Source organism: Sabethes cyaneus, chromosome 2, assembly GCF_943734655.1.
Source record: "Sabethes cyaneus chromosome 2, idSabCyanKW18_F2, whole genome shotgun sequence".
NCBI lineage: Eukaryota > Metazoa > Arthropoda > Insecta > Diptera > Culicidae > Sabethes > Sabethes cyaneus.
This window is the reverse complement of record NC_071354.1, coordinates 208328040-208355909: the sequence shown is the minus strand read 5'-3', so window position 1 is coordinate 208355909 and position 27870 is coordinate 208328040. Positions and strand designations below refer to the sequence as shown.

Here is a 27870-nt window from a genome sequence, read left to right as displayed (position 1 = left end):
TTCAAACGAAAATTGTAATAAAAACCACATATTTGCTACATCTATTAAGAATTGATTATCTCCCTTAGAAATGAACTACCTCCTGTACCAGCTGATTTTCTGAGAGAGTGCATCCCAGGCGCCAAATGAAATAAGTATTTGCAACCTAAAAATATAAACTGAGGCTATCTATGTAGGGTAAAATAACATTCAACAAAGAACTACTTCAAACTCGACAATCAATCTACAACTCAGAGTGAGTTGTGACCATCCTAGCTACTGGCGGCGCAAATGATTTGCATCTGCTACCGTCATAAACTAAAACTCACTAACGCTGCTAGGTATCCGTAAATTATGGAAGGACGGTCCGTTTTCTGTTGCACATGTGTGGAAAATGAAAAGATTACATCGACCGGCGGCGGTCCGCGTGCCGGGATTGAAACTGGTCAGCAGCCGAAAGAAAAGATCTGGCGCCAGTGACTTGAACGTGTGCGCGCGCGCGTTTTCCTATAAGAGACGAACCTGGGGAAATTCTTCGCTTATCCCCGAGAGAGGGCCGGCCACAAGAAGCGATAGATAGCGAAAAAAAAATGACTGCTGCATACATCAGCTCGGTTGTATCGGGCAGAATGCAGCGCAAAGAATGTGCAATTTTGTTTACGACCGGACGGCAGTATACTCTGCAATCCGACCAGGCGCCGACCGTCGGTCGCCAACAAATCCGGGAAAGTTTTTCTTTCCACCCGACCGACAGTTTGGCCTTCCGACAGCGACGACGATCGTAAGCAAGCAATGCTGGGGCGGCAATGAGGGAAGTTTTCTCCGCATGTCCGTGTATAGATAGGCACAGGCTGTGTGATAGGCAGGCAGCAGCAGCAAACAGCAACCGACAGCAAGCAGCAGCGGGAGGACTAGTTTTTTGATGGACAGCATGTGTAATTTGGTGGAACCTCGATGGCGTCGTCACGGTTATTCACGCAAGCATCGTTAATCACTTTAGCCTGGATTGTGCATTCCCAGCAGCAAACGGCATAGAAAGAAATGGTCGCCGCTTGCAATTTTGATGATCATGCGATTTTTTTCTCTTTCTATACTACATTTCATTTCAGTGTACTACCAATTATGCAAATATGACTGGAAAACAAACTGTTAGTGGTGGAATTTAGCTCTGAGACAGAATGTTCATCAGACATTAAATCGACACGCGCGCGCCTAGCTGAAGGATGCGCCAGCCTAACTAATTGAGGCTAAGATGGCGCCATCAACAAATCGCGAGTCATATCGAATGACAATAAAAAAAATGCAATTACGATGTACTCCTGCTGGTCGCCGTGCAAGATGAACCATTGCGAAAAATGCCAACTTTGGCGCCATCCCCAACCACCTAGTTCAGCAATGCGTATGATTAGTCGTACAAATGATCGTTTTTTCGCAACTTGTTTATATCAACAGACATATAGCACTCTACGGTATACTACAAATACGGGGGCAGCCAGCCAGTGCAGTGTCTAAAATAAGAAATGCAGTAGCGTTTCTGCTACGGTCGGTGCTATTTTTAAAACGCACGGGCCAATGCATTCCAAACAATCAATTTACGATGAATTCCTTCGATTGAAGAGGGTATGCACGGTGGGTGACTAAACTATTTGATCACAAAATAACCTGTTCGAGTATCATTAAAATTGTTACTCCTGCGGAGAATGGGCGTAGTTTCGAGATTTCTTTTTCAAGCAAATAAAAATTAAGTGGTGAATACCGACCTACTTCTTCTCATCGGCACATTAGGCAGTACCAGTTTGCAGTGCAGCATAAGTCCTTGTGCGATTACTCTGGCTTTGGAGTGTCGCGCTTCATCGTCGTTGTTGCATAATGAATCAGCGCAACGTAAACGTCGTAATCAAGGAATCGAATGTTCGATTGCACCAATGAAAATTACCATTGCGGGTGATATGGCGCCGGCGCGGTTCGATTTTATTTTCTGAAATCTCCGCAATGCGCAATGTTCAGTAAAATAATGTCATTCAACCACTGACCGACCGGTAATGGTGTAATGCAGCGCGGTTTAATTGGTTAAGGGTGTCATAATAACAACCTTTTTATTTTAACTGCCCACAACACCAATTTTGGAATATTCAAACCGCATCGCCAATGCGTCGAAAGGTCATCCACAGCTCGCACGGGAGAAACCGTGACAATGAGAAAGATTCAAGTTCATAGTGGTTTCACGAAATGTGAGAGCAATGAGCGGCGGTGGTGGTGGTGATGGTCTCGAGACATTGGAAATCGATTCCAGGAACAATTGATCGACTCGGTGGCTACCACCAGACGGATGTGAACCATCAGATTGCGAAAGGCGGCCGTAGCCATGAGCAGTAGTGAATAAGCAAAGCAAAGTCAGCTCGGTAGTTCGGGAAATCCGGAATGTGATTCAGATCGCTTTGACTGTGAAGTTTCACTATTTGTTAGGCATCCGAAGGTGATAATCTTGTTTGAAATAAAATCGGAATACCAAACCGTCAGCATCTTACAAATATCAGTGATTGCCAATGAACTTGCGTGCTTACGCAACATTCCGTTCGGAATTTAGTGGCGCGCAGTATTTCTACAATAATACTAGATCAATTTGATTCATAAAAAAAGTTCGATTTTCTCCGCTATTTTCGTATACAAAACAAATAACTGCACTTTCGGTAGCACCAATCGTAAAATTAACGACCATCGCTGCACACTAATAGCCTTAAAAATTAGCATCATCTTTCAAATATTTCCATACCGCTATAAACGTCCATTTTATAGCAGCCACTAAATCTTCTCAGCCTCAATCGAAGACCGGACGGGCATGCCCGCAGCTAGATTCAACGGCCACCAAACAATCGGGTACAATCCTTCATCCAGCTCGCAATAAATTACGAACTCAACGGTAAAATTCAATCGGTTCACGTTCTACCAAAAAACACAACTGCTGAAAGATGCTAATTTGAATTCCCGGCAGCGCTCGCACGCTGGCTGGCCGGCCGCTTCGTCTTCGTCGTCATGCGGTAATGCCCTCCTGTGTGCTATAAAATCGTCGACAGGGAAATTCTGATTCACTCGGCCATTCGGGTTGCGCTGCACTGCTGCTGTCACGGGGGCCAGAACCCGACTCGGACCGTAAAATATGTCATCGTTCCGAGGAGCTTGATTGGTAACCCGTTATACGCGCTTCTTGTAGCCGTTTAGTTGGATTGCGGGATATATAGAGCGGCCTCAAGAACGCTGTATTGCTTTGAACCACTAATCATCCAGTTGACATCGATCCCATGAATGTACCACACTACGATGATTATACCCCGTCGCCCCCACACCTTGGAGGGGAATTGTTAATTCGGATTTGTTTTTTTTTTCGAGTGAATGATTGACTGACAACCTAGCGGCCAAGGGTAGGGGTCTAATTCGCGACTCCAAAGTTAACCTAACATCACTCACAGCACCACAGGTGTGGGGAATTGGAATAATCAATGCTAATGGCATGGATGCAAATGAGGAACCTCCTTGAGCAGCAGCAACGGTGCGGCGGTATGTTGATGTGACATCGATGGGTTTTGCACGATCATTTTCGTTGCAGTTTAATTCACTCATTGAGGGGGAGGGGAGGTGTAAAGAGGGCCTAGTGGACTCCACCAGGGTTGGTTTGAAGCTTGGGTCAATTACTCCACTCCAATAAACAGTATCATAGACTACAGCCCTGAACCGATGACGTGTGCCTGAGCCTTCGGTGACAGTTAGTGGCACTTGCACACTGAAAGCATCAACCCGCCCGCTTTTTTAATTTACGTTTTTATACGATCGGCACGGTAACGAGTGCGCACAGTGGCAGCATGTCCATCATTCGAGCATTTGTCCAGCCGAGGTCAATGATCCGTCCAGGATTGAAAGACTTTCATTTTTATGCATTAAATCAAGCCGCCAGCCTGCCTGCCTGCCTGCCTGGGGGTAGGGTTTGTCGGTTAAGAAAACTGTATCAGTTTATCAATGGGGTATTTTCAGTGGAAAGTGCCTAATATGTGGGTCAGTTGATAAAAGTTTGTTGTGACGTTGATTGATTTTCCCTTTAACAGAAGTTATTTTTAAACTGAAATATGCATGTTTTGCCATCGGCTGCACGTATTATGTAACACAACAGTAACTGACATTAATGGAAAGCCGCTGATAAAAATAGAACTCTAGCGGCTTTCGTTACCGAGAAGAGGCAAACAATAGCAATGTGTACATGTACGCATGCATCAAACTGCTGACTCAATTTATTGTCATCTGGTTGGGAAATCCAGCAGCTGTGCAGATGTTTTGTCAAACCTAGCAATTAGATAACGTGACAGTGTAATTCAATGTCCATTAGGCGCAAGGGTACACATCGGTGAGAGAGAGAGTGAGAAAAAACCGCTACAATGCCATTCAGTTGATACAAACCGATTCAGTGGAAAGTTTTCCTAACAATAGCATTACAGTAATATTTTCGCGTGTACACTGAGAACATGATTTCTAATTTTTTTCAGAAAAAAATATTCGTAAAACTATATCTGTAGCTTATGAAAAATGCTCATACCATTTAAAAACATTCGTAGGCTTATTTTCTACCTCATATGTTGCTATTACGAATGGTTCGTATTTGGTATGAGAACACATTCGTAGCACATTTTGCACCAGATCGCATTCGATGTACGGTTATTGTCTGGCTTTGTTATCGACGGGATTGTATTTATATCTACGAAACACTCAGAAGTCAGAAAAGATTTCTCGAGTCTACTTCGCGGTAGAAAACAACTATATAGAATTCGTAAAACAAACGATTTTTTTCGTACTACAAATCACGCATTATTCTTAGTGTAAGCACTGTTTGGACTGAATTTCATATACAATCGGAACAATCATAAATATATGCAAAACTGAAGGTAGAAAAGTTATTACTTTTGTTCAACAATTCGTTACTTGTTTCGCATTACACATTAGGTACCAGAAATAACAGTTTAAGAGTAATAAGAAAAACAAAGCCTGCGACTTTCGACCTTGTTTTGCAAGGGATCTAGCTTAAATCAATTCCTATGGTATAGTCAACCGTCATGATTTAAAATTAGGCTTTAGCTTTGTTCTACAAATACACAAATCCACCAGCCAGTTTTGTTAACTTGAATATAGGGTACGGAAGGGTATTTCCAGCATGCTACTAAATTCGGCATATATTACCTTTTCTGGCTGCGCTTTCCCAAATAAAAACTTTGCCGCTATATAACAATACTGAAACGAATGTGTTATAACTATTTTCATAAAAATGTAAGTAATTTGCTAGATTTTATTCAATAACCATCAAAACCACTGATTTTCAACTAACATGTAATTAGGCTGAAAAAAACAGAAGCAATCGCTTACGCGTATCCGCTCTTGATGATGGTTTGGAAAACACAATTATGATCACGTTTACTTATTCTAGAAACTAAACAACTGTGAATATGGTATCACAGAGCAATCCTATTTCTTTTTATCACGGAAGAACACAAAAATTCCACTCTGATATGGAAATATAAATCTATTTTCGTTCACTAGCAATTTGCAGCATTTAGCTTTAAATTTCAGCATACGGTGCTCTATTTACACTACTACTAATGTGTGAGGCAGCTGCGCCTGAAACTTCTCTATCATGTTGACATAGCTAGTATTTGGGTGACAACCGCTTGCTTCTGGTGCTAGTGTATATGAACGATTCAATGATACACTAGCGCCAGCAGTAAGCTGTTGTCACTGCAAAACTAGTTATCTTCAAAGAGCCGACATGCAGGCATTTTTTTTGTAGGCAATACCGACACGTTATCCATCGGTATCTCTTTTGATCTGTTTTTGAAAAACGGTAATCTCTGTGCCGGTTTTTTCGGCCTGCCGAATTTAAGCGGGCATAGTACTTTTTACACCATATTTTTTGTCTTATTTCAAACATTTTTTTCTCGATAACGCATTTTATACTAATATTTACAATTTTGTTTGCATATGTGAACCTCTTCCCCTCTCCCCTACGGCTCCTTGAACATGATCATTCGAAAAAACATGATTTGCGGTACCATGGATTGGCGCTGGGGGCTTATCCGAATTGAAAAATTTTAAAACGACATGAAAGTATATTAAATTATCTCATGTTTGACCAATCCTTTTTTTAAATTCGTACGCATAACAAAATGACATTCAAACATAAAAGTAAGGTTTTTAGTCGAAAAAAATGACTTTAAACATTTCTAAAAAATAAAAAAATTGTAATATCGAAAAAAGGATGGGTCAAACACTAGATAATTTTGTTGGCTTTGAAACAAAAAAAGAATCATGAGAGTTGCTTGAGCCGTTCTTGAGATATTTATGGTACCGACTTTCAAAACCTGGATTCGAGAAAAACGACGTTGAAGTTTTTATTCGCTGTGTATTCGCTCCAGACATGCGCGGTACAAATAGCTGTAACTTTGTCAAATTTTGGAATTCATCGAAATGACTTGAAACACATATGGTCAAAATGTTAATCTTTCGAAATAATCAATTAAAAAAATTTCGATTTTTTTTAAATTGAAAAAGTACTATGCCCCCTTAAACAACATAGACACTACTATCCACCTTTTCGCGTACGTAATGGCGGCTAGTGGGTACAACTTTCGGATAACGTTAGCATGCCTTTGGTAACTTTATTCACGTCAAGTTGATATTTGCAGCTTTAATTGTTGTTGTAGAACTTTCAACTTTCAACAGAACTTTTTTTTACGTGAGCGGAGTTCCCAAAAGCAAATAAATATTGTCGAAAAGTGTACCCGCTAGCCGCCATTAAGCACGCGAAAAGGTGGATAGAAAATGGGCCCAATTTAGCCGCAGCGACTTCATCATTTCTCGCGAAAATTATTCTAGTTGCATTCTGTGACATGGAAATCGAGCGATAATAAATTGCTTTCTGTAACTTACGCTTTGCTTTGATGAATTTTTGTTTGTTTGTGGACTAAAGAGATCCTGGTATAAGGAAATATGGCCTAACAGAAAAAAACTAACAGGTTTATTGCGCGGTTTGATAAGCAACCGTCAATAAAATTAGTTTTGTATTGGTACGTTATTGTATTGCTACGCGGTCTTGAAGAAACACTTGAAATAAGTTTAACAAGCAACCATGTGAGTTTTATTGTACTCTTATGGTGGTCTTCAAGACCAATTTTGGTCTTAAATGCTATCATAAGAGTGTAATGAAACCCAAATTGTTACTTGGGTAGTCAGGGAAACGAAAAGTTCATTTAAGTTTCCACAAGCGGCATTCCTAGCTATAAAAAGGCAATTGCACTAACCCTAGATAAGATTATTTACCATTAGAAAGGTTCAGTAGAAGTAAAATAAAAATTCGAAGTAAACTGCAAAAGAGCGCGCATGTAAAAAAGTTTTGTAGATTTTTTGCTTGTGTTTTTTTTGGACGTAGGACTACGTCTTACAGGAAGATAAGGATGTAGAAACAAAATCTATTTTTTTCGCTAGGTAGTGAAAATTAAAGGTGTAAAATCTCCATATGACACATTCCGCCGTGACGTTACAACGTTTTGACTTTTCTTTGCACAGTATTTATGTTTTAGCTGGGAAAATCGTTGAGAAACCCCCAAATATTATTATATATTTGGAAAGAGCATACAATTTCCTATTAAAAGTGAACAAATTAATAGCATTTGCTTTGCCCAGATTGTTTTGGAAAGCAAATATGTAGCGTGACGTTACAACGCGCCAGAAATACGTCTTTTGGTTCTTCTGTTAAAAAACATGAAAATTCTGCTTTCTTTCAAATTTTATCTAAAGATTTTCTTCTATGATTTGATAAGAGATGAATACTGAACAACTTGCCGTTTTCAGAATTCGGATAGTTAGTGAAGTTAATTTTTAAACAGCTTTTACTTTTCGTGACGTTACAACGCTCTGCTTTGCACAGAGAGGGTCGTAGCTCCGTTGTAACGTCACGAAAAATCTGTTCATTTAATATTCGTTAATTATCGCTGTTGCCGCCCTCTGTACATAAGGGATAATCCAAAAATGTGTTGTTAATTTGTCTTTCACTATTTCGCCTACGTAACTGTGGGGTTGTTCACAAATTACGTCGCGCTGTGGGAGGGATGCTAAGAAAGTGAGACATAAGTAATAGCAACGAAACCTTAAGACATAGCATAATAATTGCTTCAGAAAAGTTTCTTCATTTAAAAAGCACTTTCTAGTGGTGAAAAAATATTCGGACATTAGGGTGTCCTCAAGCAGATACAAAAAATATTTTCTCTATTTTAAGTCAGAAATGGTTGCTGTCTACAGAAAATTTGTAGAAAAACTAATTTTAAGAAACTTTGTTGGATACTTAAGATTTATATTTCTTACATAAAAAAAGTTATAGAGCCAAACTCTTAGGGACACCCTTAAAAAATTTTTTTCGATCTAGCTCTTTAATAACCCTTCGTATGGCTTACAAATGTTCTAAGAAATTGGTAATCTAATTAAATTGCACATTTTTGTCGAAAATAGTAGAGCACTATCTTTTTCCCTTTAGAAACTATCACTGGCTTTTTTATTTTTATATGTACTCTTTAAGAGGGAGAGCAGCTATGAGCAGCTAATCTCACTTGTTTTTTTTTTTTGAGTTAATTTATGCTGTATTCCACCATGTACAACTTAGGGTAGAAGACTGTGGAAAATCTAAAAAAAAATATTATGAAGGCAACCGTAGGTGAACATGTATAAATAAAAGAAACAAGGGATAGCTCCTTAAGGAAAAAAGATAGATTTCTACTTTCTTCGACGAAAATGTGCAATTTAACTCGATTACCAATTTCTTAGAACATCTAAAAGGCGTACGAAGCGTTATTGGAGAACTAGATCGAAAAAAATTCTTTTTAAGGGTGTCCCTAAGAGTTTTGCTCTATAACTTTTTTCATGTAAGAAATATAAATCTTCAGTATTCAACGAAGCTTCTTGAAATTAATTTTTCTACAAACTTTCTGTAGACAGCAATTATTTCTGAATTAAAATAGAGAAAATATTTTTTGTATCTGCTTGAGGACACCCTAATGTCCGAATATTTTTTCACCACTAGAAAGTGCTTTTTAAATGAAGAAACTTTCTTGAAGCAACTACAATGCTATGTCTTAAGGTTTCGATGCTATTACTTATGTCTCACTTGTTTTGAATCCGTCCGGTTGCCCGCCGTGACGTTACAACGCGAGCTTCAATCAGTTGTAACTTAGGTTCTACTTAACTTATCATCATTCTTTAGGCACCGTTTTAAAGGTATTTTTGAGTACAAAGAGAATACGAATTATTAGATTGTTCGAATTTGTACTTTTCTGCAAAAGCGAAAAAGTACACCTTTTTCGTGACGTTACAACGCAAAAAAATGGCCCTATTTCATCCACTTGAAATACAAAATAACTGTAAAATTACATCCAAACTATTTTTGGAATGGATTCAGCATATATTCCTTTGTAAGTTGGTCGAAAACAAACGATATTATGAAATGTTTTAGCGCACTGTAGCAGTATTTTTAAAAATATCACGTAAAATCATTTATTTCTTGTAAATTTTATTTATTTTCGATACACGTTTTATATAACTTCCGAAAATGCTAGAATATCAGTCATGGCAGTTTTGAAAGGTTCAAACATTGCCCAATCATGAAAAAATATTCAACAATGCTAAAAGCAACTTTTATAAAATGTCTGGTTGGTATACCGGCCCGGGGAATGTGTCATATATTTACCTCACGATTTCTCAACTTCCCAAGCACAGACGACAAGTCCATATACCGACTAGCTCTTATGGAACAATCATCATATGTGAAACTAGCGTGCGTCGCTTCGCGTCTAATTCAGAGCGAATCGCAAGTACGTTATGTAACGCTAACGCTATGGAATTCAAAGAGATGCAACTACGTTACTTTTTTTGTCATACTCAGAGATGAAAAAAAATCGCTTCAAGCTATCAAGAGCATAGAGGCGATCAGATTCAGATTCATTGACATCACTACTTGTAAGCGACAAATATTTTGTCGCGATCTGTACAGATTATGACAAACCTCATATCAGATCAAGTGCATTGATTGATTGCATTAAGAATGCACTTGGCATTGATTGATTGCGTTAAGAAATATCAGACGATCGGTTATGTGCAGTGCGTGAATCTCAATACAAACAACATGAGTAGTTTTTTTTCTTGCAGCTAGGTTAAATATTACACTGTGATCTACTGCTGTGAATTATTAAGAGATCAGAATCGGGTGATTCAAGCTAAAGATTTAGATCATGATCATCATGATCTGTACGGATCATGGGCGTGTGGCGATAGCTCACAGATTTGATCAAAATCGCTGATTTCCGTCCCTAGTTTTGATGCAATCTGGTATAATTGGTTTGAGTCTTTGCTTAATGTGGGCGATTCTTACCACGAAAATATGGTGCTCTATCAGGGGCTTGGTTTTGGTTACAGCCAAGGCTATTTCATACAGATAATACACAAGACAGCCAACAAATGTAGCGCATCATTCTTTCTTAGACGGTGTCTTGGCGACTGCATATCAGGGATAAGGAAGAGAATAGGACATATAGTTGGAACGAAAAGCATCCAATTTTTTCCCTACAGTCGGAACAGAAAGCACCGACCTTTATTCCTAGTGTATTTTGGTTTCATTTTCGCAATATAGCGTCTTTAGTTAGAACATTTTTTCAAAGAAATTTCTTCCGAAAAGTGATCTAAAGTTGGTCATGGCTTACTGTGATACAAAAAACTTTAACTTTTTTCGTTAGAAAATAGAGGACATGATTTTTCGGCAATGTTGAGGAAATTGTATAAACAAGTAACTTTGCCGCAGAAATGGAATTTATATCCTAATCGAATGCAGAGTTATATGGTATTTTCTTTGGAAATTCCTTAAGAATTAGTTTTTCATACTGAACTTTTGTTAGTTGCATCTTACGAAAATACATTATTTTAGGTAACAATCGAAGCTATCAAAATACATGTTTTTGCAGAAGACGGCAAATCTCTAGGACCTTTCCTTGCAAAGTTATCGTATGTTTAAGCTTTAATTTTCCTGAACTTCACGAGTCTTCAGGATAGAATGGGGTAGGTGGAAGTATGAAATCAGTGCTTTAGCTAAAGCTTAAATATGCGATAACTTTGCAAGGACATGCTACTGAGATTTGCAGCCTTCTGCAGAAACAAAGTGTAGTATGGAAAACTAATTTTTAAATTTAAACTCTTAAAGAAAATGCTTTATAATTCGGTTCCCGATGGAGATATAAATTCCGTTTCTTTAGCAAAGTTGCTTGATTTTGCATTTTCTACAACTTTGCTGAAGAAATCATGTCGCTATCTCCTAACACGAAAAAGTTATTTCTATTATCATAGTAAGCCATGACTAACTTTTGATAAATTGTGTCAATTTTTATCAACACTTTATTTTATATCGGAAAACTGATGAGCGTATCTGTGAGCAAGTTGGAGAGAATTTGAACTAGCAGTGGAAGCACATCCGCAATGTAATCAGCACTAAGTACAGCAAGAGAAGTGTTGGGCACTCCTGCTGCAGTCATTTCCAGTTAATGGTTCACCGCATGTGATGTTGGCTCCAACTGTGACACGACTCGTCAGAGTTGGTAAAAATACCAAGCTGCTAGAGCTGCCGAAAAGAGCCCCCACCATGGTAAGAAAAACCAGCACTGGGAACGCGTTCTTGCGGAAACGGAGAATTGCTTCGAGAGGCACGGTACGAGAAACTTTTTTAAAATGATCAGCGAAATTAGAAACTGGACTGTGGCAGCTCCTGCTAAAGCTTTGCTTTTTGGCGCTCTTGGTGGACGTATTTGGAAGTTCTTGGTGCCCACGTTTCGGAAATTTTGTTAACTTCACCTATGTATTTTTCACATTCCACAAAACGACTGTATTTTGTAAAAAAAACAACATGGAAGCCGAAAGAAGGGAAAAAATTGTGCACAGTTATTTGGAAAATCCATTGTCGTCTGCATCTAGGCTAGCTAAACAGATGAAATTGCCCCGAAACACCGTATCAAATGGTATAAGGAAACATTGACGACGATTCGGAAGCCTCAAGCTATTATCTATATATATAAGAGCCTTGTCTGTAGTCAAAAGGAGGGGCGCGATACGTATTTTCGTGGTAATAATCGCCCACATTAAGCAAAGACTCAAACCAAACATACCAGATTGCATTCTAGACGAGCAAAAGTAACGTAGTTGCACCTCATAGAGTTACATAGCGTTAGCGTTACATAGTGTACCTCCAATTTGCTCTTTTTTTGTTAGGGGGGACTTAGACTACTTTGTCCATTGAATTGAACTTTTGTAGTATGCTCTTAATTTGCTCTTAATTAGACGCGAGGCGACGCGCGCGGATTACAGCTACTATATCATATGCAGCTATTATTATTATTTGTAACGACAAGGAAGAGATTACCGAAAAATTAGAGGTGGCCAGGTGTTGGAAACATCATTTCGATCTACTGTTGAATGGTGTATAGGATGGAGCGCTCGATAGAAACAGGATAACGATTGAGGATGATGGACAATCTGTCGATCTGTCAAACTATAGATGAGGTTAAAAAACAAGCTAGAGCTGAAAAACGAACGGACGGACTACCGAACTGGTTGGATATATGGTTGATCTCATATGCCCTATTTACAAAAAGGGCCATCGATTCAAATGCAGCAATTATACTATCCTCAATTCCGTATACAAAATTCTCTTTCGTATCCTGTTTCGTAGACTGAAGCTGTTGCAGAAAACCTTTGCTGGCGAACACCAGTGTGGGTTTTCGAGATGGACGCTCCCCGACGAACCAAACGTTCAACTTGTGACAAATCCTCGAGCAATTCCGTGAATTAAACTCGCTGACTAACCATTGTTACAACTGAAATTTTCCTTATGATTGCTGAGAAAACTCTTTGCATTTTCATTATACTTTTTTGTACCGCAACGGTTTAAGAGTTATGAACTTTTGAAATATGCGATGCCCGATAGAAACGGAATTTTTTTTATGGAGTTTTCTGGGAATGTTTCCATAAATCCATAAACTATGCTCGTATGCATAATTTAAAAAAATGACCAGCTGCGATGTCCTTAGAAAACACAAGTATGTTTTTGGTTGCAACGAATAAAACTGATCCTAAAAGACCTCTTTGTGGCACTTAAATGTTGAAAATTTGAACAATCCGATGATATCTATGTAGAGCTAACGAGTAGTTATTGTTTTGAAAAGAAGGCGAATGTTGCAATCAGTTTTAATAGCTTTCAATAGATAATTGTAATATTTTAATAGAAAAACATAAATTAAACTTAAGCACATGCCTACCATTAATAATTTATGAATGCCATAAATCGCACAATTGCGTAAGAACGCAATTACCAAGCTGTTGGTAATAACCAAAGGCCAATAATTGCTTAACTACACCGCCTAGAGGGTTCAGCTTTTACAGTTAAAGTTCATCGCTCTAAATCAGCTGAACAGCCGTAATTGTTATAGACCAGTAGCGGCACAAATCAGTTTCACGGCCAAATTTCCCAACAAGAAAAGCAAAAGTTTCTAACATCCCTTTACTTTAGCTGCATAAAACTAAGGTAAGAAAACAATCCATCATCAACTTTTCCATTCTTCCCCGATCGGTCGCATCGCTGAGCTGCAGCTCAAATTAATTTACGTTTTGCTTCGATTGCGAGCAGTCTAATGAAACATTAAACATCAAAGGTTCGCTTCGCTCGGACAATTTCGTTTCGACCGGCCGCAGCCGGTGCCCGGTGCCGGGGGAACGCTCCATAAATCCGCTAAAGGACAGAGAAGCTTGAAAGGCGCGAACTCGTCTTGTCGTCGCTTTTATGTAGAGGACTTTCTCGACTCGACTGTTTGCGATCCATGGCTTCTAAAGAAGTGCGTTTGACAAGTGAGCAGCCATGTTGAATTAGTTCTATTTATAGGCGGTAATTGCTCTGCGATACAGAGGAGAAGATAGATGATTAATGCGGACAACTGTTTTGGCGAGTGCACGAGACTCCGACTCCGACTCCGGTCTGTGGAATGTGTGGTCAATCGCCGGCACTGACGCATTTTATAGACATCATAAAAATAGGGTGCCCGGCTCTATAAACTTTTATCATCATGCTGTCGATTTAGTCGATTTCTAAAGCTCAACTACCCTACGCGGACGCCTCGCCTGAAGGGTGCGACCGGTTATGTGCGATATTGACGCGTGCTGTCACTTTAGCCTGCCGAGAGAAGTGCTTGAGATGCCACCTATTAAGATACGGTCCCCGATGATGGGCTCCGATGTATCGAAGCGATCGCGACTAAGAAGGTTAGATGAAAATGTTTATTTTTAGACACAAACACGGATGAAGTGCGTCCGCATGGGTAAATCAACTAACGCACCGTCTCGAAACGAAGGCACCGCTTTTCCTAACACCGATCGAGCGGCGACCGCATCGAGATTATGGTTGCGCCTGGAGAAGAATGTTGCGTTACTGGATTTGGAAAGTTGAAGCTGGCTAACTATGGCCGTTTGAAGATGTAACCTAGATTGGATGCACCAATAAGGCGGCCGGTGGACGTGTGGTGGACATTTGCGGTCGGTGGTGTCACTACACACGCACGCACACACCGTGCGTACCATCATGGAATGCATCTGGCGAGGACGGATGAAGTCGGCATGAATCTGGCCAGCTCCCTCCTTACGCCACGATAGGGCTCTACTTTGTCGAACGATGACTCTACGCTGCTGGCTGATTGCGAAGCGAGTTACGTAAAGTAGGATTACCTGAGAATGGCTGCTGAATCGTTCTGCTAATCAGGCATAGTTGTAAAAGGGTTTATGACTTACCTGAAAAGAAAGAAAGGAAAAGGTATGCGTTGAAAAAACTACCTTACGAAGTGTTTTAAAAATAGCAAATCGGGTGATTAATGAAATTGAAAATAAATTATTCGTCTAGTTAACCATTATATTAAAAGAGAAATATATAAAGCGTCGGATGCAGGGTAATTGCTTCAACTGAGGTGCCAAGTAATATTATGTGTTTAGTGAAAGTTGAACAACTTCACAAAATAATGCATTGCCACTAATCACGTGGCAACGTGTGTACCAGTGACGAGAAAGCTTCTTGTTCACTCTCTTCGACACTCGCTAATCAGAATCAACAATAACGGATTCGAAAGGGAAAACTCACACCGAACAGGTACTGTATGCCATTCGTGTTGTTGTTTATGACTGTTTAGGAAATGGTTAGACTCATTTCCGGTTTTAAAAAAATAGTAAACCCAAAAAAATTTCAAATTTTGAGTTTAAGGTCAGATTTTTACTGCAATTTTTGCTGTCCGTTCCGAAGCTTATCAGAATATAACAATATTTTTTTTGCCGAAACCATACTTGATTGCAGTGTGCACACAAAAAACGAAACCATAGCGAAGAAGAAAACTTTAAGAGAACTCGTATATCGAAGGAAAAAAGGCACGATAAATGCACCCAGACACGAACATTTTTAACCGACGACCCCAAGCTGGGCTGAACTGAGCTGAGTACGGGGTAAATAAGCCAAGCAAGGCCAAGGAAGACGAGCTCCCGAAAACCAGCTGTGCACGGTTTTTATTTTCAGTCACGTTGAACACCACTTAAGGACCCTTCTGCTCGGTGCCTGCCCCAAGGGCAACGATCTGAAATTTAATTCGTGAAAAGTCTAAAAATATTACCGGCTCCAAAAAAAATGGTATTCTGTTTAACAATGAAGGTCTTCTTCTTGCGTTGTTGATTTCTTTGTTGTCACAAAAAAATGATAATAACTTTTGAGCTGTTCGCTTCGCGCAAGAGATTCGTGCTGCATTTCCTGAAGCTATTGCAAAATGGGCAGATGTGAATGGTGAGGGATCTGCGGATTCTAAGAAAAAAGAGAAAGAATTGAAATTAGGCAGCTCGTTTCGTTGCGGTAGCAAAATAATGCAATGCCCTGCGGAGCTTCTTGATGGGGCAGCTTTTTGGTATTATTTGCATATTTCGTTCGACGTTCGTCGAAATCACATGATTCAGGTTTATTGACACTTAATAGTCTCCGAACCGGCAATACTGATGTGTTGATGTATCGTTGATTGATACTTAGACGAAATTTAAATTTATCTGTAAATTGATTAGTTTAACAGTATCCTCGAGTTCCACAATCTAAATGTGCAACAATTGGCAATTTGCCCTATATAAAATTTATAAAACAAGACTTTTCAGGGGTAGTTTTTTTGCATCGAGTTTACGACACGAGCTGCTGGAATGCTTGAGTGCTTGATATTTGTAATAAAAAGAATATTTGTTCGTGTTTCGACAGCGAACATTTTTTACAATACAGAAATTGTCCTCAGTTGTTCGGAAGTTCTACTAATATGCTTAGAAATAATTTTATTTATTCAGCAATTTTAATATATCTACAAATACGTTTGCACAGGGACTTCAGTTTTAAATAGATTTTCACTTCGCATGCACATCAAGCGCACTTTACACTCGGGACATCAATTTGATATAGACCAAAACAAACTAAACGTTCGCTGAATTGCGTCAAAATTGCATTAAAAATAATGCTACGGTTGAACGAAAGTCAAAATATCGATCCAAAGTAAGATCGAATTCAACCATGTCGCTACAGAGGATCTAGATTTGTTAGGCTGAATTTACCATTTTGCAAGGAAATAGTTCATATGACTTTTGCAGACCAACCCCAATTTTATTCATTCGAAAATGAACAAAGCGCATCAAACCTAAACCTAGAGCATAAGCCAAAACGTTGGGAATTTGCTAAACTTACATCACAAACCAGTTTTTACTCATTTTGTTTATTTGTGTTTTCTGATAAAACTATTTCAATTTGGAAGGCCCGATGGATTTACGGCATATGGGTGAGAACTACGAAAGGATCCACTAATTTTTTTCCCTGTGTGGACTCATCACTGCGACCAGTATATTTGATCTATTGTGATATCGCCCGGGTGCTGTATGACCTGCACTGCATTTCTTTTTGCTATAATCGCTATTAAATGAGCGATATGCTTATTAAATTTTATGCGTGCTTGTGTGTATTGGGGTTTACCCTTCCTTCAAAGCTTGATCAACTTTATCCACTTATTCCTCACTGCCAGTACTATCCCATATTATAGCCGTCCCTGGCGAGGACTCATTCGTTCCTCTGACGAGTACACTTAACTATAGGAGGAACTTTTGCACTTCCAGGAGGCTTCAGTGGGTAAATTTAGAATTCAGCATAAAGGAATGGTAAATGAGGGGGGGGGGGGTGGCCTTAATTCTACTAAGATCCGAACCCACGACCACTCGCTTGTCAAAGCAGACTCGATAACCTTGCGACTACGGAGCCCTCAAGGATCCACTAATACTTGCGTACTCAAACCTTGGTAGAAAGCATGGTACCGCGTATTCTGCAACACGCAGTGAACCCAATTTGCTAATGGTCAACATAGTATTAATTAGGATTTAATTTTACTGTGCCGTTTCTCAACCGTCATAATGTCACAATGTTTTCTATATCTTAAACTATTTTAGAGACAATGGCTTAGACACAATTTTCTCAATTTTGCGTGCGTTACTTTTATTGAATTTAATTTGTCACAACTCTTCCTCAATTTTCCTTGGTATTTCACTCATTACCCACTCGTTTTAGTGGCTTTTATCGCTATCTCATCTAATCTCTCATACCTAATATGTTTATTTCATTTATTATTTCAAATTTGTCTTAACTTGGCTACACTGCTACTCAAACAGGCTTCTGTTTAAAAAGAAAAACGTAAAATTAAATTTATTTTTGCCAAATTTGTGACAAATTTTCAGTATTTCTCAATTTATTTTATACCATACTGGGCGTAAGATCAGTTAAAAGTTAATACCCTCAATTTATGGTCCCACTCTATTCACTTACCTTTACCACTTCAACATAAAATTTATTTCTAACAAAGCTAATAGTGAAACTTTCCAGAATTTCCTACACGACACTTCACTGAGATAAAGTTAAACAATATATTATATATTTCAAATAAGTTTGGTGTTCCGCAAGGAAGCAATATGGGCCCCTTACTGTTAATTCTATTCTTCAACGATAACTATGCTACTAGAAGCCGAATTCGCACTTATGTATGCCGACGATCTTAAATTGTTTCTGACCGTGTGTTCCATTAACGATTGTGACCGACTCCAAGGATTGTAAAACGCCTTTGTAAAGTTGAACTACTAGTAAGCAAAACTCTTTCTCTCTCTCTCTCTCTCTCTCTCTCTCTCTCTCTCTCTCTGTCTCGTCAACTATCATTCTTTCTCTCATTCTCTATAATTCTCTCTCTCTCCTTTTCTCATTTTCTGTCACTCTCTCACTATTTCACACCACATAAGAACACAGAAGTACATAATACATAAGGACAAACATGACTGCAAAACAATTTATTGCATACTTCGCTTTGACAAGGTCTTATCATTAGTTAAAGCTCAGTTCAACTTTTCTTCTGCCGCTGTTAGCACGCTGTATGCATATCTACAAGGCAGAAAACAAACTGTGTATTGTGGTGGTCGCTGCTCCAGTTGTGCTGAATCTACAACTGGTGTCCCGCAAGGCTCAGTTCTCGGACCGTTGCTGTTCTGCTGCTACATAAACGATCTTCCAACTATCCTTAAATTTTGTTCCATCTAGATGTATGCTGATGACGTTCAACTATATATCGGGCGTCATGGTCCTTGCACATCGGAAATAACTAGGATGATGAATGCGGATCTTGAACGAATTTCAGAATGGTCACGGCAGAGCGGGCTTGCAATAAATCCTACCAAAAGTAAAGCGCTGTTCATAACAAGCCGACGACGGCGTGCAATTGGATTTGTGCCACCGGTGTCGTGCATCGTGATAGACGGTCAAAACGTTCAGTGATTAGACAGTGCGTACAATCTAGGGTACGTATTCCAGAGCGATCTACAGTGGGACGGTTTGATATCCTAACAGTGCGGGAAGATTTACGCTGGTCTACGAACGCTATACTCTTGTATTTCTGCTGCAACGGTCAACACTAAGCTGAAACTGTTTAAGTCACTAATCCTGCCACACTTTTTATTTGGGGACATCTTCCATGTTCGCCTTAGTGCAAATTTGTTTGAACGTCTTCGAGTTGCATTAAATTGCTGTGTACGCTTCGTCTATGGATTGACCAGATACGACCATGTGAGCCATCTGCAAAAGAATCTGTTGGGATGTTCTCTGCAAGTGTTCTACGCATACCGATCCTGCTTGTTCTTGAGAAAACTAATAACCACGCAAATTCCGGCCATACTGCATCGAAGATTGATAGAGTCGAACCGCCGTCGTTTGCAAAACCTGGTGATCCCTTCAAACAACACTACAAATTACGCCAATTCCCTGTCCATTCGAGGTGTTATAAATTAAAATAGTTTACCTCCCATAATAAAGCGCTCATCGTCGGAAGCAATTTTCAAGCGGGGCTGCATACAGTTTTGGAACCGTAGTTAGATTAGGTAGTAAAATTATTTTATAAGAAACTAGCAATAATATTACAATGACTGTGACGAGCCGGAGGTAATATTTAAAAAAGGTCGTACCTTACGCTACTGGAAATAAATGAAATGAAATGAAATTACGCAGTTCTAATGTCAAATTGACATGCATACGACTTAAGGGGACATAAACGACTAAAACTTTTGAAAATAATTTTTTTATTTCAGATTTTGAATCTGGAGTCTTTTCCGCTTATTTTGATACTAAATTTGTAAAGATCCGGCCACGGAAAATGACCGCAATACGATCATACACATAAGTATTCCAGTGCGTCGTGCAACAACCTCGACGGAATAAAACGCCGCTCCTGAACACCCCATATTCAAACTTTATGTACCTTTTTCTCCGAAACTACACAACGTATTGGAACAAACTTTTTTTTGTTTTGTTGGCAGTAGCTTGAAAAAGCCTCTTATAACTTTTGAGCTTTGTAGATGAAACACAGCCAGAGAAAAAAGAAAGAGAAGACAAAATTTTATTTTTTCAGTCATATTTTTTCTTTTTTTTTTCGTTTTTTTCAAGCTGTATTTCGTTTACAAAGCCCAAAAGTTATAAAAGTATTTGCCAATCGTGTTGCCACAGGAGCTCAGTGGTCCAAAAGGGCGAAAAGTGGAACTTTTTTCTTAGCGTCTTATGCTTTCATTTTATCATTTACGGTTTTCAGCAGTTTTGTTTGTATGAATATCCCCCTTAATGTAAAACTGTCAAAAGTTAGTTATCGCTTACTATTATGAAAATAAAAAAATAACTTTTTTGTGTCACGAAATATAGACATAGCTTCTTGGGCAAAGTTGTAAATAATGTAAAAACAAGCAGCTTTGCTGAAGAAATAAAATTTCTATCTTTATCGAGTGCTGAACTATAGGGCATATTCTTTGAAATTTCTTTAAAAATTAGTTTTTCATTCTTAGCTCTTGTTAGTTGCATTTTACAAAAACACATTGTTCTAGGAAATTATCGAAGCAATCAAAATACACGTTTTTGCAGAAGACCGCAAATCTCTTGGACTTTTACTTTCTAAGTTATCATATATTCAAGCTTTAAATTTCCATAGCTTCACAAGCCTACGGAGTAAAATGGGGCAAGTGGATTGATGAAATCAGTGCTTCATCTTAAAGTTTAAGACAAGTACTATAAACTTGAATGGGTTCCGCTTGTCCCCAACCACTCAAATGAGAGTACGGCAAGCATACGTTTTATGTGTTACGTCCATTCTTTTGTGTTAGTAGATAGACACATGGTTTCTACGGCAAAGTTATAGAAAATATAAAGGCAAACAATTTTGCTTAAGAAATGACATTTCTATCTCTATCGAGTGCAGAGTTATAGTGCATTTTCCTTGGAAATTCTTTAGAAAATAGTTTTTCATACTTAGCTCATGTTGGTTGCATTTTACAAGAATATATGGTTCTAGGTGATTTTTGAAAGACTCAAAATACACGTTTTTGCAGAAGATTGCAAATCTCTAGGACGTTTCGTTACAAAGTTATCGCTTTTGGTTCGTGACGTTAAGGAAAAATAAAGCTTAAATAAGCGACAGTTCATAGTTCAACATCACCTACATGATTTTGGCCATTATTCTCACTGTCACTTCAACCAAGTTTTTGAGGTAAAGAGCACAATTTGCCATTTTGAAAGTCACCTAGGTGACTTAGGTACAAATCACATAGGGTCTATAAGGTGAAGTAAAGGTGACTGTAATATTAAGGCCGGTAATTAAGTAAGGGCTCACAGTTGGCCTCGAGGTATGCTGCTGGCCTAATAAGCCAGTCGTCGTATGTTCGAATCTCAACTGGGAGAGGCTGTTGGAATCAATAGGATCGTAGCAACTGGCCCTACAATTGTCCTGTATTCTAACAGCTGACTGCGAAGTTTGTCGTATAAAAAACAGAGGGTCAACTTTCGATAACGGAATATAGCACCTAGGCATTGCTTTGCTAATTAAGTGAGGTAAGTGAGGTATAGTAGTGAATGAAAATTTATTATTTAGTTTCAAATTTGTTTGATTCCTTTTGGTTTTAACCTTTAAAAAAGTCCCTAAATTTTCAGCTCATTTTTTTTAAATTAATCATAACTTTCTTCAACTCTACGCCTCAGGACGCCTGAATTGTACCACACATTCGAACTTGTAGGTATATAAATAATAAATAAATAATAGCAAGAATAATATGAAGAACGATTAGTTACAACTCTTCGTTTCGACTCGCCTATCATTATGCTTGATAGTTTTCACTTCTACCCGCATCCACCATCATCATTTGTTCTATGTTATTGTTACGAACACTAAAGTTTCTGTACGCGAAGGTTATATGTGCGCAGTACATAAGAATCCAACGCTTGAAAAGCGAAAAACTTAAAAGTTTCTTACAAAACATCTTCTTTCCACTAGTTCAAGTGGTTTAACCCTTGAGGAATAACCCAAACAGCAAAGGAGCGAGCAAGCGAGCTATCTGCCTCGTATACACATTTAATGTGCAATTGGCAAAGGGCTCTTGCTTGCTCGTAATTCTTCCCGCCGGATATACCCGGTGAAGAACCGGCGTGTGCGAGGTTGGTTGAACCTGAGCGCAAGGTCAAGCGCCTCAACGGAACGGCAGGAGTTCGCGCATAGATCAATTGCTTATGTAACAAACCAGATTGCGCTCCGGTCGGTGCATTGCGTTGTTCCTTTCCGAGGCGGTTGCTGAACGATGCAACTCACGGGCCAGGTTCGTCCGTCCAGTCCAGTCCATCATGTTATGCTCTTGCATAATCCTTCGCCGTAGTTACGTTACGACGGATGGACGGACGGACGGACGGTGGGTTCTAGCCGGCAGCGAAGTGAGACGAACACCGTGTGTTCTGTGTGTACCGATTTGTTCTGATCTATCTGAACGATGCGTGTTTGCCCCGCCAGCGATAGGCTGTCGATATAAATTATTGCTCGTTTAATGCAATTTGCTGCCCACAGGATGCATTTGATATCTCGGCGCGCGGTCGTCGCCGCGTTGATGCGCTTGGAGAGCGAGCTAAAAATAGCGCGCGGAAAATCGCGCAGAGAAAGAGGCTGGAGATGATGGTTTCCTTCCAAGGCGTCCAGAGACGAGCATTCTATTCTGACTTTAGCGAAGATTTTCAATCTGGCTTCTTCCATTTTGAGTCTGTTACGGTTCAGTGGTTCAATTATACGGACTGTGATTTATCGGTAAATTAGTTCTTTTTTCGAACCAATTTAGGGATGGACATCATTGGCATCCGAAGGCAATAATAACACGTGTGTTGTAAACACAAATTCTTCGTGTGTATCTGTAAAGCTATAGGTGAGGGCATAAAAGGGTATATGTACCTTGGAAACGGCTTGTTTTCCGTTCAAGATGCGGACATCGTCACACGTCCAATTGCATAATCAATATGTATATACAGTTGCCTTGAATGGTCCGTCGCGTGAATGGCATAACCCGAAGGAGATGCGGCTATGCAACAGCCGACATTGAATTCAGTGCATCCTGTTTTCATCTGCTTTAAGAAGGCAGACTTCAGTGTGTGCCGACGACGATGCCGAGTGATGTGTGTCACCCGATCGTCAAAAGGAGATGTTGGAAAGTTTTATTTTCATGAGACCGTTTTAAGGGTCTGGCGATAAAAACCTGATTTAAATAGTAATCATCAGCGGACCTCTAACAGTCGTGGTGGTGGTGGCGAAGATTAGAATCAACTTTTCATCCACTCACCTGCCGAAATCCTAATTAACATAATTGGGCTTTTAAGATTCGAAGATGGGGTTTTAGTGGTGAGACTTTATAGCCCGCAACAGTGTTAAAGGTTTGAGAAAAAGTATCTAAATTATCTAAGATGATGTTAACCTATTTGAAACAGAAAACCAAAGAGCGATACTTACGATTTCTCGTTCAGGAACTCGCCCCGGGTGAACTCCGACAGCCGTCGGGTGCTCTTCTTCTGCTGGGGAGACGGTGTTGAGGCGTTCGATTTACGCGGCATCACGACGGGAGAGAGTTTACGCACCGGTCCTTGCTGCTTGCTGTGGTGCCATCGATGATTTTTAGCGAACTTCGATGGCGCCAGCATGTCCAGTGAGTTGGACTTGAAAATGGCACCCGGTTGGGGCACTAGAAGCCGATCGTGGCGGCTTCCGCCCGTGGTGTGCGGTTTGTATCGAGTTTCCGGAGGAAACTTGAAACTGTCCAGCGGGAAACCTTCTTCGATTTTCGAACAGAGAGCACTGGAAGCGGTGGCCGATTTGCGCATCTTTCCGATGCGAGAGTACAGATCGTCATCTTTGGGACTGGGCTGACGAGATTTGTCCTCCTGATAGGGTTCATTTAGGTTATGGCTGTTTCGGTGGGTATGATGCTTGGAGGTGGCACGTTTGTACAGATCTTCGTCACTTGCGGCGATCTTTTTCAGACGGGCCGTATTGCCGGCGAGTTTGCTAGACTCCGGGGAGGAGCTCTGTTCCGGCGGGCTTCGTGGGCTGTACGAGAGGATGTTGGAAAAGCGACGGGCACGGGAGGGTTTCTTCGCTGCATCGACCAGCTTGGGGGTCATATAGTCCGGTGACTGCGGTGGACTTTGCTGGCTTTTTCCGCCATCCGAAACCATGTTTAATTCGTTGCGATTGTTTTCGTTGCCTTTTCGCAGCTCCTCTTCGGTGATTTTTTTCACCAGAAATCGATTCTTCACCTGCTGTTTGGGAGAATCGGATTTTTTATGAATGATGTCATAGATGGTGGAAAGTGTGTTCGAATTGCTGACCGGCTCGACTCCTTCCGCGGTGTCGTTAGGGGCTTGATCACCGGCTAAGGACTCAACAGCACCACCTTGCTTGCTTTGCAAGATGTCATAAATGGTACCGAATTTCAGCGAGCTGTACTGTGAGTTAATGCTGACCTTTCGCTTCGCGAACTTTTCCGATAACGCACGCTTTCGTAGAAACACATCCTCGGCGGCATCGGATTTGCGATGAAGAATTTCATAAATCGTTCCGTATGTCATGTATTTATCGTATTTTTTGTACGCTTTGCTTCCGTACGAAATAAGTTTGTCATAGATTTTGTAGTTCTTCCGATAGATCTCGTCGGTTAGAAATGGCGATAGCCCCTTACCGAGGGATACCGATACTGATTGTTGGTTCGCATCGTCCCGTTTGCTGCCGCGACGATGGTTTCGCAGGATGTCATAAATTGTGCTACCTCGAACATGACTATTGGATTCGCTAATTTTACTAACGCTATTGCTAATCACTGTCGGGCCGGATTTCGCATCCACAGTCCGCTGCTGGTCAGACTTATCGTTCATTTTCGCTTTCTTCAGACTGAGGCGACGCGAGTTTTTGCGCTTCATTTTGAACAACGCACCGACCCCCGTCGTCGAGTGGATCGTATGCGGTTGCTGCAACTGCTTGCCCCCCACCACCACGTCGTCGTCCTCCTCTTCCTCCTCTTCCGATGTTGGCTTTAAGTTACTAACGCTACTATCACAAATTTTGACTAAAGCTTTGAATTCTTCGTAAGATTTTCGTCGCGTTTTCATGCTAACGTTATTACTAGTGTTGGCATCTTGGCCCTCAGTGCCAGAACCGATGGCGGGCTTTTCGTTTACCACAGACAAACGACTTCGGCTTGCTTCTGTTTGCTGCTGCTGTTGTTGTTGCTGCTGCTGCTGTCGAAAAAGCGATTTGAATTCCTCGTACGATTTCCGACGATTTCGCGATTGTGTCACCAGACACTCCTTTATCTGCAGCTTGGACAGCTCATTGAAGCAACTCTCGTTCGCAGTTGTAGTAGCATTACCGGTTTCCTTGCTCACTGTTGTTAGTTCTTCTGTTTTGTGTTGATTTCCATCATCGGAAGCGTTTGGGTTTGATGTAACAGTAGTTATTGGCTGATCCGCAATGGTGCTGGTTTTGTTCTTTTTCTTCTTCTGTTGTTGTTGCTGTTGATGTTGTTGCTGTTGAAGTTGCAGTTGTTTCAGCTGCTGTCGCTGTTGTTGATCGATAAAGCCAGAATCCATGGAACTGACGGTGCAGGTCGAATCGAAACTAGTTTTCCTACTGGAACTATTGTATGGCTTTGATTGCAACGGCCCGGCAGCGGGTGACGATGAACATGATTGATTGATGATTTGCGATGATGGTTCTAAGTCTGCGTCGTGATTCGTTCTGCCCTTGATCAGCTGCTGACTGTCGAGCGCGATTTGTAACGCCAGGATGCTGGCGTCAATGTTCTGACGTCGCAATGCCTCGAGACGGGATTTCAATTTCATTTTCTTGTTAATCGTTGCATAAATTGGAATATTTTCACTGCTTTTCTTCGCTACCTTTCCTCCGCCGGATCGATCGCTTCGAAGAGAACTCTTACGCACCACGTACCGACGAGATTCGGTTCGAGACTTGCAGCCTTTGTGGTTGACCAACCTCTTGAAGTACCGATTGGAGATGTTGTACAACGGATCACAGTACAGCCGTGCTTTAGCCCGACCATTCAGAAACCGGGACAACAGCTGTGATTTGTTATTAAGTGAACTTAAACTACGACTACGATGACTGGGTGGATTAAAACAACTGGACGATGGATCGTTCATACATTTGGCACAGCAGAGAAATTCGTACAGCTCCTCTCCTCCTTCCGCCGTATCACCAACGGTAGTACCGTATAGATCAGGTGGTTTGCTCTCATCTATGGTAGGGTCAGCTAGGAATGCGTCATCTTCTGCCGCAAGCACTCCTCCGGCCACCATTGTACTTCCATCAGCGACGTTTTCAACTATTTTATCGACATCTTCCCCATTAGCATTATTACTTTCCTCCTGCAGGGCTGCCGCCGCTGTTACGGTGCAATTACTGACATCGGTCACTCCCTCGGGTACGGCCGGGAGGATTGATTTATGATTACTACTACCCTTGGCTACCTCTCGACCAGCCTTGCCCTCAATGACCATCGACCCGATGCTGAGGCCACAGTCTAGCAGGACAATAGCTCCATCACTAGGCAACAGTAATCGACCTTCGGATGCGGCACTGATGAGTTCTTTCATCGCCAACACATGCTTCTCGGTGATGTTGCCCTGCAGCTGGATTCCTTGAAGTGCGAAAGCTTGCCGTTTCTCCGACGAGTTCGGATCAGTGCACCAAACCACTGGCATCGTCGACGACATGATTGCTAGCGAAGCAACAGCGGCCACTTACTATGACGTGGTCCTCTCTCTTCAACTACGTTTCTTTCCTCGACTTGTTCTTCTTCTTCGTTTTCTGTTTAGCTAATAGATTCTATAACGTATATCAGCACACGTCTCTATTGTCCGGTCCGGGACTTGGGGGCAAGGGCTAACGCAAAGAGTCACATCGAAACGCTCCGTTTTCCCCCAGCCAACGCGAACCACAAACACTTCTTCTTAATTTATATTAAATAAATAATTTACTCTCACACAGAACGATCAGTTTTCAATAGGAAATAAATTATTATTATTTTTTCACTTCTTTGAATGCTTTCTCGAGTCTGCAGCGACTAATGGCAAGAGGTTTCAATCACAACTTTTTCCATTTGTTGTACTTCTTCGGCGGTGAGTTCTTCTTCTTCTCTGTTTTGTTTCACTGTGAATCTAATTAATGTCGACACTTGCTACTGTAATGATCGCGTGATTTTTGCAACTGTTAAGTTCAATGTGTGCCTTTTGCTAATAGCACACACACACAAACGTTGGCACACTCACCGCTTTTGGCAACAGGCCTATAATAGTAAGAATGACACAGTAAAATAAAACGTATTCATTAGCATTCGGGGTAACCTTGTTTTGTTTTTTCTTCTTTGCTGTTGTCTTTAGAACTGCACGATCGGGATGCCTCATTCATAATTGCTTTCGCTTAGCGCTTAGTGACTGGATTTGGCGCAATGGCCGATGGTTTCGGATTTTTGTAACAGAACATTTTTACGAGCTTGCTTGCTGGCTTACTTGCGGACAATTACAACTAACTGTACTCCAACAACGTCTCTGGTGTGTATTCGTCAGCGGTCAAAATAGGTATACCACGAAACGCTGGTCGTCAACAATCGTGCCAAAACCGCACAATGATCATGCTGATGGTGATGGTGAAGTCAATGTCGGTGATGTTTTGCATTTGTGCTCTACCAGCCAGACAACGGATTTGTTGTTTTTTTTTGTCGATCGTCTGTCTACTCGAGGGTACAAATAATCGCGTGCACGCATAGATTTGGAGCGGACATGGAAGTAATTTTCATGGAATAGGCTGCTCACTCAATGATAATGTAATGTTATGTGAAACCGATTCT

The 27870-nt window shown here is 40.5% G+C and overlaps 1 protein-coding gene across 3 annotated transcripts in view; it reads right to left on the bottom strand.

Moving 5' to 3' along the window:
• Positions 1-27870, bottom strand: part of LOC128734491 (uncharacterized) — a 131871-nt gene that overhangs the window by 64738 nt on the left and 39263 nt on the right. For all 3 annotated transcript variants that reach the window (XM_053828718.1, XM_053828720.1, XM_053828719.1), the window contains exon 2: positions 23463-27309. In XM_053828718.1, coding sequence (XP_053684693.1) covers positions 23463-26737 — 3275 coding nt within the window. In that variant the 5' untranslated portion in view covers positions 26738-27309. The remainder of the gene's footprint in view (positions 1-23462; positions 27310-27870) is intronic.